Raw genomic sequence first — 12,194 nt, forward strand, 5'->3', positions numbered from 1 at the left:
TCAAGAAATCATGGTACCACTTTACAAAAAGGTTGTATTACTTAATCTTAATGTATTTATTAACATGTCATGAACAAACAATGAACAATACATTCATTGCAGCATTTGTTCATGTTAGCTAATGAAAATACAGAGGTTCAATGTTAGTTCGCATTAAATCACGGTGCATAAACTAATGTTATTATCTTAACTAATGTTAATGTATTATGTCTTTTTTCTTATTATTCCTTTACCAGTAAAAACAAATGCTCAGTCAAAACCTTTTAAAATCGTGAATAAATATTAAATTTACTTTTGCACGCTGGAGGATGGATGACAGCATGGTGAAGTATTTCTTTTTGACATGTTATGGTTCAAAACTATTGTAGTCAAGCAAAGCTTATTTAGATTGTGTTGTTTTACGAATGGGTTATATGCACAAAAGTGTTGTTCAGCCACTGAAATCTTCCAGTGAAAGATTGATGTGACTATTTTCAATTTCATAAGGCCTTTTACAGCATCAGTAATGTAGAATTTTATTTAGTTTAACAACAGAACATTAGTAAATAGCACTATTCTGCCTAGCCTGCTTTACTGAGGTGAAGTTGGTTTTATATTCACATTGGTTCAACCAATAAACATACAGCAGTCGCTTTAGGACAAAGCATGTGAGATAGTGAGACCAGCAATTCTTGCATGCATGAAATATTGCACATTATGACAAGTTTTGCAAACTACACAACTGAAAATGTGCTAGGTATAATACAGTTTTTCATTCAGAATAATAGTATTATTGAGCAGTGTAAAGTTTTCTAAATAGTGAATGACATGTTCTAGTGGGTTGTCTACTGTCATCTTTAATGTGCGCCTTCATGATATCAGTAGGCATGGCTTTGGATGGCAGGGGAGGGACCGTGTTTTACAATTAAATTATTGTGCAAATGCAAAACACACAAAATAAACCCTAGGCTCTATTAGGGGAAAAACCTCAACCTCTAATGATACCTTGTACACTGAGATAAAAGATGTTAATCTCTTGAGTCAGTCGTGGCAGATGCTTTATTTAGTACCAGAATTGTATTTGGCTGCAGTGTTTTAGTCCTTGTCGGCAGTGTTGTGATGGGCGACTGCTGTCCTTTGGATGTTTTTAGCTGAAGAGGCAGAATTTGGGATGAAGGTGTGAGAGGGCATAGTGAACAAAGCTGATGAATGTGTGTGTGTGTATGTGTGTGTGGTAATGCACCTACAGAGGAAAAAACCTGCAGAGCTGGTTTGCAGCAGAGAGGAATCCCTGACTTTGTTTACATCCACATTCTTAAGCAGATTATATCATAATAAGCCAACAATGCATGAGGTCTTGTAAACGCATTACCAGTTTTACTTTTAATGGAGTAAAATGGATTAAAGATAACTAATAAACTGATAATCACAGCTAGATTTTTTGCCCCTAAGGCAGATTTAGTTGGTTTATGTTTGAGTGTGCTGTCTGACAGGAACATATGCAGTTTTATGCAAAAGTTTTGGCACCCCTTTGTGGCTGCTTAGTAATGTGCTCTTTCTTTATAAGAAATCACAGTGAAATTCCATTCGGTTTCTAGAGAAACCTTAATAATTACATGTTTTTGATAGAAATGGGTAGTGTAGCATTATTGAGATGTGTGAAATTAAGATCAAACCGTAAAATAGGCTTTGCAAAAGTTTGGGCACCCTCTCCTTAGTGTGGTTAATGTTAATTCAGAACTAAAATGTGGTTGTTTTTTCCTATATGTTCTTATAATATATATCCAAATGAAATTGCTGATTTGAAAGGCCAGCAGGCTATGGCTTACAATTATAAAAATTATCAGGTGTGCCCAAACATTTGCATAAACCTGAATATCCTCATTTTGTGGTAAAATACAAATACTGTATTTTGAGAGGATAATACATGAGTCATAAGATTTCCATTAGCTTTTAAAATCCATCCATTTTTGTGAGCATTTATCACATAAAAACATGGAAATAAACAGATGCACATAAATTCATAAAATGTGCATTAAAGCTTATACACACAACTGAGTATGAAAAACTTTTTATTTGATTAGAAAAAAATGTGCATAAACTACAATGGAAACACATTTACCGAATAAATTCCAGCACACGCGTCATAATGGGGTATATGCACAGCTAGTGTTTCTTCCCATATCGATAAACTTCCGGTGAACAGTTTGTGACTTCTTTCAATTTTTTACAGGTTCCTTTTACAGCATTGATGTTGTAATGTAATAAAAATATAATCAGCTAAATAGACTATAGCGTTTATTTAGTTATTCAAGCATAAAATGAGATAAAAAGCCGTTTATTCGCACACACCTGTCAGGATCAGCAGGCTAGCGCAGAAACTCCACTGAAATTACTGGAGTTAAATAAATGTTCATATTTTAAAGACATGGTGTGAAAAATGTTATTTAATCCAGTGCTTCTTGTACATTCACTTTATATAGTATATCAATCAGGCAGTGAAGAGTTGATTTATAAAGAGAACGAAACTTAAACAAGCAAATTTTGTAATGGCATACAATTCACTGGAAGCGTTTGGCCCCAGGTTACTGAGAAATTAAAAGTCCTTCTGAATACTTCTGCATGTACCCTATTGTCATGTGATTTTGTTATAACAAATCATGTGATAACAAAAATATGCACGATGGAATCCCATTAGTGGACAAACCAGCGTATGGTCCACATTGCATAACATCTAAAATGTTGTTTAGAACTTTCTAAAATCCCTCAGTCAAAATCCACCACCAAAGTGGTTCAGTATTTTTATTGACAGAACTGTATTTAGCGGCTGTGCTCACAAAGAGTGGTATCATGGCTCTACAAGCCACAGTGTGTTCATTGTGATTCATCTTTTGAGGCACAAGTATATTATTATTTAAGAAAAAAGGCTTACAGGGGTTTCTCCTATTACAGCAAATTTCAGTTTTTTATATTTGGCACCAGTTTATCACATGATGTGACGATTTTGTTCTGTTTGACCAATAGGGTGGAAATGGTGCTTTATTTGCAAATGTTTTATGCGATAATCTAGTTTTGCGTGCAAGTCTAATTCGCGTCTTTGGATGGAAACATACTGGTGATGGTGACTTTGCAATAATCTTAATAAATTTAACATGACAACATGTAGATATGCAAACTATTATGTTTTATGTCGGTAAGTTTTGCACAAAGTTTTGTAAACTCGGTTTACTTGGTTACTTTTTTGCATGTAAACTGGGATAACAGGTTATTTTAATCAGCTGATTTTTGTGAGTTATCACCTTATTGACGTACATGAAAATGTGCTCATTGAGACATTTGGATCATTTCTACACTTCTTCGAGCTGTCATTTCTTACATAAAGCCACAGATGTTTAACACTTTACAGCGTCACACTGAATTATAAATCACTTGAGCTCCACTGAATATGCGGTGATGATGATCAATGTTTTAATGGTTCCGTAAAATTTAAATACATATATAAAAAAAAAATGGTGTTGATTTCAGTCTGTTAGTTTTAAGGATGTCTGTTAGCTATTGTGCTCCAAAAAATCGTGTTCAGAAAATATAAAACTGATATGAACATCCAAAGCTTACAGTTTGTCACTTCCACCTAAATCGATCGGCAATTGTTTTGAAGTCACCTCATACTTCAGTCTCTCTTCAAATCTTGACCAATCAAATGCTCTCTAGTATCTGACATGCCCTGCCCCCTTCAAGATGCTTCTCATTTGTTTTTCATTTGATGCCCTCAAGTTCAACCACTCTCACTGGCAGAGCTGGGATTAAAACAAACGCTATTGGCTGTTTTTTAAAAGGGAATGAGCTACTCTGTACCAAGCTCCCTTAATTTTTTTAGTGGAGATTAAGTCAAACATCAAATGAGAAAATGGACATTTCAAAGCACTTCATAGGAGCTTTAACACTGACCTTTTTCTCAGTGTTTGTGTGGAGGTCCGAGAGTCTTCCCCCTAAGCTGTGCTGCTCCACCAGGTCTGGAGGAGGAGACACACTGCGGCCCTGAGGGTCTACCCATGTGTACACGTGATTGGTCACATAACCACCTGGGATCCGCCCCATTGAACAGACTGACATCGACAGCTTCTTCGAGCCCTTCAAGACCTGTGAAAAGAAAATCCAGAGATGAGGACTGCTGAGAAAAAAACAAAAATAATCATTAAAAAAAATTGATCAACTTTCATTTGTGCTCGTTTATATTGTCAAAGTTTTGTTTAGTTCTGTTTGGTTTTTTGTTTAATCTTTGTTGGCTTTTGATTTGGATTTTTCTTGTTTCTCTTTCATGCCAGTCTTCAGTTATCACAATTGTTTGATTAGTTTAGACCTGTTTGAAGTTTGGTTCATTCATCCTTGTGTAAAAGCCCCTTAGTTTGCATGCTCTTTTGAGTTTTTTTTTAAACACTTATTTTTAAATTTAATTTTTTTATTTTTTTTATGTACATATATTTTGATTAAAATGAATATCATATAAACACACATACATACATAGATCATATATTTGAGCAATATCACATGAGTAGCAGTGCATTACGGCTGTCTATCAGCACTGATGGGAGGCATGCATTCTGCAGAGATAATATAAAGCCATATCACACTTATACAAGTGTGATATTGCATTTATACAACAGTTCAATGTCATAATCATGTATATAAAAAAAGAGAATCAAACATGGAGAGTCTCAAAAATCCTTTTGTATGAGGAACTACTTTCTTCCTCCATTCCTTCACATCTGCAGCTGATCAGAACAGCAGAAACAGTTGCTATCTCACCAACATCACTTTAGAGCTAGTATTTGAATAATTCTACAACGTAATACCCAAAGTGATGAGAAAAGAGGTGATTTTGCTTGCTTTTTAGGATTGAACATCTTTTGATGAGAAAAGGGGTGACTTTGCTCACCTTTAAAGATTATACGGCTGAACGTCATGAAGCGCCATCAGTTAACAGAGATTTCACTGTATTTCTTTATTGCAATTGGGAGATTACAATAATAAACCCCGAAAAAGCCAAAGCCAAAGCAAACACTAATAGATAACTATGGAATAAATACAGCACTACATACAGAGAAGAGGGAGATGGATTTGGAGTGTCACTTACCAGTGTTATGATGATTTGATCAGCTGAAATGTAAAATTTTTTGCTGAATTTTTCCCCCCTTAAGGACGTATTATCCAGTCTCTGTCACCATCTTGTGCCCGAACATCAACTATCTTTGCTCTGCTCTGACTTGCTGATAGATGATTATAAATATTTAAAACAGGCACCATCCTTATAAAAAACTGCATAGGTGCAATCTAAACACCTAAATTCTCACCTTAAAAAAAGCCTCAAAAGTACATTATGTTGTCCAACAGCTGCAATATTTGTCAAATTGTAGTAAGGCTATTGATCTGCTGTCCATCTATGTGGGTGGAGTAATACACAAGGGTGAAGAGGCTGTACGAGTGCTGATAATGCAGCATATTGCGCGGCTATCAGCCAATCAGATTATATACATATATATATGTGTGTGTGTGTGTTTGTGTGTGTGTGTGTATATATATATATATATATATATATATATATATATATATATATATATATACACACACACACACACACACACACACACACAAACACAAACACACACAGGGCTTGACATTAACACCCGCCAACCTGCCAAATGTGGATAGATTTCACCTGTGGCGGGTTAGACAGCTGCCCTCACTAGCCGCTTGGTTGGTTAAAATAATTTTTCAATTGCTAGTGCTTGCTGGTCACTAAAGATTAGAATGTTAACTTAAGAACGTTTGTCAATATGCGTTAATATGTGTCAAAATGTGATCTTAGAATAGAGAAGCAGCATGACAGATGACTATTCCGACGAGCAGAATAAAGCAGGTGAATAATGAATGAGAGGATCAAGCGCATGGTAAAATGTAGGCTTTCTTCGCTCACTGGCGAGAGCTTGGTGTCGCGCACAAAAAATAAAAAGTATAGCTTAAAGGGGATAATTATTTTGTCCTTAAAATGGCTTTTAAAAAATTAAAAACTGCTTTTATTCTAGCCGAAATAAAACAAATAAGACTTTCTCTAGAAGAAAAAAATATTATCAGACATACTGTAAAAATTTCCTATATATATATATATATATATATATATAATTTCCTATATATATATATAACTTTATCAAATCAATTATAGCTGACATTAGATATTATTCTTAAATTTATTTAACTATAAAAATGAATAAAAAAAATGAAAAAATAAATAAGCCTTTATAAAATGAAATACATAACAAATATATACACACATATACACAGAACTTAATAAATTGAAAAACAATAAGCAAGCAAATGGAATGAACAAACAAACCAACAAAGTCAATGTGACCAGCAAATGAAAATGTAATGACTCACTGTGAAACATTTACAGTACATTAGTGAGCAGAACTTAAACACTGACTCTTTTAAAATAAAAGCAGAGCTGTGTATCTGCGGTTATACTCTCCTCTTAAAAACTGCACAGTGATTTGACCTGCTGGAGATGTAATTCTGAGTTCACGGCCTGTAAGAGCCAAAGAAGTCTAATAAAAGATCTTACTGACTCTAGTGCAGGTCTCTTGTGGATTAACTCAAGCCATGTAAAACAGTCCCACCACCTCTATGAACTGCTCTCATTTCTGAATAAACCACCCGCACATACAGTTGAAGTCAGAAATTTTAGCCCTCCTGAATTATTAGCCCCCCTGTACATTTTTGTCCCCAATTCCTTTTTGATGGAATAAGATTTTTTTCAATACATTTCTAAACATAATAGTTTTAATAACTCAACTGATTTATTTTATTTTTACATGATGACAGTACATAACATTTTACTACATATTTTTCAAGACAATAGTATTCAACTTAAAGTGACATTTAAAGGCTTAACTAGATTAATTACAGGTATGTTAATTAGGCAAGTTATTGTATAGCAGTGGTTTGTTCTGTAGACAATTAACATATATATTGCTTTAGATGGCTAATAACATTGACCTTAAAATGGTTTTAAAAACATTAAACACTGCTTTTATTCAAGCCAAATTAGAACAAAAGAAAACTTTCTCCAGAAGAAAAAAATATTGGAAATACTGTGAACAAAATCCTTGATGCATTAAACATCATTTGAGAAATATAAAAATAAAATAAAAATATCTCAGGAGAGCTAATAATTTTGGCTATAACTGTACATCCGTCTCTGACATTTAGCATTCGTTATAGCGACAGAGCTGACCATCTCGCTGATATTTTTCAGTACACCTTCAGATGATGTCAGATCTCACCTCCCAGTACAGAGCAGAAAGTTCAGACAGACTCTTGATTTTCAAGTCCCTTGGAAAGGTTGGATCAGATCACTGAGATTTTTTTTTTGTACATTTAACTTTGCGTTTGGGCTTCCTCAAAGCAAAAAGAGGTGTTCAGGGAGTAAAGAAGAAGAAGAAGAAGAAGAAAGACAGATGTGGAAAGACTACAGATAGAATATCTCTCAAAACACATTCAAAATCCATATACTGGTTTTGCATTCAGGGTCAGTGAGGACCAAAAGAATCAATACTATATAAAACAGCCATAAATTCATACATTTCAGATAAAACCACAGCGATACCATCAGTACATTTTAAATGTTATATTCAATCCAATTTAAAATTTCAATTGGATTTGTGATTTATTCTATACTGATGACATTTATTCTGATAAAAAAGTTGTAATTTAAATTATAATTTTTTTATTCAAAATAACAAAAAGATGCCATGGTTTCAGACATGTTTATATTCATTTGACAACACATCAGTGTTTAAATGACAACTGTTTTTTTTTTTTTTTTTGGTAAAAATTTCATACCGTAACAGATACTTTCTATGTGGATTTATGTTTTGAGTTTTTACTGCAAATGTCACATCCATAACGCTGGAATTGCTCATATATATATATATATATATATATATATATATATATATATATATATATATATATATATATATATATATATATATTTTTTTTTTTTTTTTTTTTTTTTTTTTAAATGTTAAAATCAATTTAAATGTGTTATGAAAAAAAATTTAAGGAAAATAATTGTGAGACATTGACCTTGGCCCCACTTCAGAAAGAAGGTTAAGTGAAAACTCTGTATGCTAACTCTGAAATGAGAGAAACTCTGGGTTTTCAGTTTCAAAATGGTTTGTCAAACTCGAGAAAGCAGGCTATGTCAAGCCTGTTTCTGAAAGAGAAGTAACTTTTACTCAGAGTCTGTTACCATGGTGTGAACCTAACCTTGTCAGGAGCAGGTTTTTTGTCTAAACTCCAAACTATCTTTCTATCGCTCCCCCTTTTTAAAGACAAAGTGGTATTTCTCATCATAGTCTTTGTCATTCCTTACCTACTTTTCAGTCACACAAAGAACAAAGTTACAAGAATGGCCTGTCCTTTTTTGAGGGGAAATTACAATAAGATTCAATAGCAAAGTTTTAAGTTTACCTTTGATATTACTGCAAACGATGAATAGTTTGCTTTAATTCACTGACATTTGACAGGGACATGTACTGTAAATAGGTTAATGGGATTATTACTCAGTCTAAAAACTATTTTTAGTACTGCTTACATTCTAAATGTCATATCAACTACTACACTTGATCAATAAAAAAAGGCAGACACACAAGTGCACTTTTAAATCTATTAAAATATATGCATTCTTGTTTTGTCAAATTTGTTGTAGAAATGCAGTAGCCTATTTTATGTCATTTAATGCAGTTACATCTGAAATATCTACAAAATGACGGCCAATTCTTCACTTTTTCAACTGAAAAGTCTATAAATGTCACACATTAAATTACTTATTTTTTTTATATTCCTAAATATTTAAATACTAAACTTGCGCATTAACTTGAACAGCTATGTTTTTCATGCTGTCTCTGTTTTGCAGTAGTGTAGCCTTTTTTTAAAAATATATGGTCATATTTGCTACAACTTTGCATGGGCACATCAAGTTCAGCTGGAGAAAAAAAAATTTGATCTCGTTTTTCAAATGTTGCCATGGTGAATCGTAATATCTGCGCTCCATTGATAATGCCTTTTTATAGTCTCGGTGCGTGTTTAATTCCTCTAGTCCTACGCCACCCCACCTGCTCCGAGCTGGTATCGAACCGGCGAACTTCCGCATGATAGTCGGTTGCTCTACCAAGTAGGCTAAAGACCATGGCCTCTAGCATCTTTCGCTAGAGCACTTTTAGAGATCAGAGGAGTGAATTTACCTGCAAAGCACTACACTAGCTGGCCTCCGTTACACTCACCCCCCTAAACCTCACTCCCATTCGGGTCATGGCACCAATGTAACCCCGCCAGTCTTTGAGGTTTACCTGCACAGCACTTACTAGCTGGCCTCTGTTACACTGCGGTCCCATTAGAGTTTGTGCGTGCAAAATTCTGTGGTACGGTGCTGTGAAAAGGGGTGGGATTAAACAAGATGATTAGACATTTTAAAAAGCAAGTGATTGGTCCACGTTTTAAATTCTTGTCCAAAAATGTCATGTTTTGAACTTCGATTGGTCTCACGCAATCATGTGATGCGATTTCGCAGGTCAGAGTTCACCAAGCTTGAACTTTCCAATGCAGCGAACTGCGAAACTTGCCAGTCTGACGCATTCGCTTGCTTATAAATGGAAGTCTATGGGGAGAAAAGTGCAGTGTGAACGCAGCTTAACTCTAAATCAGTTTACTCAGACTTTATTGACCTAACTCAGATCAGCGGTTCTGAAACCAAAAATTCTGATATTTTAATCTCTCGGTAAGTCAACTCAAGAGTTTAAGTTTAAACTTTGAGTTGGTTGAACCTCCTTACTGAAACAGGTCCATTGACTTCAAATGATTCAGACAACAAAAACACACATTAAAAATAAAAAAATAAAAAACACTTCAACTGCTGTAAACATCTGCAGAACATGTTGATCTACTGAAGGCTTCTCCAAACGGAGATAAAAGGTATTCATTGGCATAATTGTATGAGCAGACAGAGCAGTGTTTGTAATTGAAATCCCACTGGCTCGCTCACAGAGACGCACGCATGCTGGTCATTTACATGGATCTACATAGATTAACATAAATGTTTAATTGGAGCGGAACAACACATTCGGTGTAGCTTTCTCGAACCGCTGCAGCATGAATTATGAACAATGGCAAAAGTGCTCGCACAAACACTTTTAAAAAAAGGTAGGCAAGGGGCTAAAAATACGAACACCTAACCTGCAAAACCATGTGGAGCATTTCATCCGCAGCATCTGAATGGAGCACTTGACCAAATGTGGTCAGCTACATAACAACACCTCAGTGTGCAAAAACAACAGCACCGACAGCTAGCAGAGACACACATCTCTTACATAACAGACTGTATGTGGGGAGTTTAGAGCCACTGAGTAAGAGACAGACTCAGTTCTGCGTGGATGTACAGTGGGTGAGTCACATTATTCTATCTTAAGAAAGAGTAAGAGCCTTCAAAATCTATTTTATAAAATGACAGGCTTTCGGAAACACCACAGATTTATAATTTCATTAAATATAAAACTAGTTAGCTGTACTGTAGTGGAGACACTTGAAGGAGAGGAATCTTGAACTAAAACATACTGTATTTCAATGAGAGAAACAGTAGCAGAAAATAATCACAACTGAAAGCAAAACAATGTTCGATAAGATAACTTTAAGTATGAAAGCTTATATAATTCTAGCTAAATTCTAAATATATATTCTCTATATTGCATAAAATTCACCAAGTTACTTTAGTTGTAGGTTCTTATGTCACATTATTCATTAACAGAATAATGCTAATTTAAGTTTACAGTTTTTTTTACAATGGCTATGATATGGCTATGATTTTTTCAGTACATTTAACAAGTTTCCTAAACTCTTAACACGATTAGCACAACATCCGTCTTTTTTGGCTATACAATTAACACATTTCTTGTTGCTTTGACACAAAATTAGTTAACGGCAGTTTAAAATGTTTAAAATTCTTTTATACACAGGCTCAACCAAGACCAAAACTATATAATATTACAGTCAAATTTATAAATGCTTGCACACAGTATGTCAGAACAGATAACACCATGTTCTAAACAGAATTTATATAGGCTAAAGTCATTGTGAATTGTGAATTGAAACAGCCTATTACACTCACACACACACACACACACACACACACACATATATATATATATATATATATATATATATATATATATATATATATATATATATATATATTGCTTGTGATCTGTTCCCTCAACTTTATTGAGTAGATATAGGGTATTATTTTTTACAGTGTAGGTGACATTAAGCACTAATTTTAGCTGAATTAGCTTGTCGGATGGTTATCATACTTTTTGATGTACCAAAAATATTTCCAACATATTTTTAGAATAAAGAAATATGACAAATAATTATTTTTAAAATACAAATGTATTACACTATATATATTTTATTAGAAAAAAAAAAAGTTTAAATTAAAAACTGTAGCCTAGTGTAATTTATTAGGCAAATAACAAACTGGCCAGCACATTCACATTTCCTGTCAGAATTTGGCCAATTGAAAAATAAAAAAAACATAATAATATTAATAATAATAATAATTTAGAGCTTCACAATTTTTCTAGAATATCTTGTAAAGGTGCTTCACACTTATTTATTTGTCATGTTTTTTTAAGAATAATGTCCAAGATTTAGAATAAAAGTTACTTTCACATATTTTATCTATTTAAGTACAATACAGTAGTGAAATATGCATCTGACATAAGCTCATTTGCTTATGTCAGATGTTTTTTTGCACAGCTGGATGTTGGACTCATGAAAAATAATTGTTTGCTTTGGCCTCAACTGATTAACTGAAGTCACACCAGGATTCTGCTTGGTCTAAAAGCCTTTTTCGATAGGTTATATTTATTATTTACAATGGCACAGCAGTCAAAATAATATAAATGAGCTCATGTATCAGACAAATTTTGAACCCTTGTCAGTAAGGGATGGGTCTTCCAAACCACCTGAATCCACCATGGGTACAGGCCTATGAGTTTCATTTAAAAATAGATTGATAACAAGAGCAGAAGTGGCAAAATGACAAGTCACACTTAATTTAAGTGTCAACAAACCACAACCAAAGATGGGTCAAAAGTAAT

General features: G+C 33.9%; 1 protein-coding gene across 1 annotated transcript in view; it reads right to left on the minus strand.

The window, feature by feature from the left end:
* whrnb (whirlin b) overlaps nt 1-12,194 on the minus strand; it is a 112,285-nt gene that overhangs the window by 74,913 nt on the left and 25,178 nt on the right. Inside the window, exon 2 of the mRNA XM_087253551.1 lies at nt 3,928-4,119. Coding sequence (XP_087109677.1) covers nt 3,928-4,119 — 192 coding nt within the window. The remainder of the gene's footprint in view (nt 1-3,927; nt 4,120-12,194) is intronic.

The sequence above is a fragment of the Danio rerio genome, chromosome 5 (genome assembly GCF_052040795.2).
Source record: "Danio rerio strain M-AB ecotype USA chromosome 5, GRCz13ab, whole genome shotgun sequence".
NCBI classification, from domain to species: domain Eukaryota; kingdom Metazoa; phylum Chordata; class Actinopteri; order Cypriniformes; family Danionidae; genus Danio; species Danio rerio.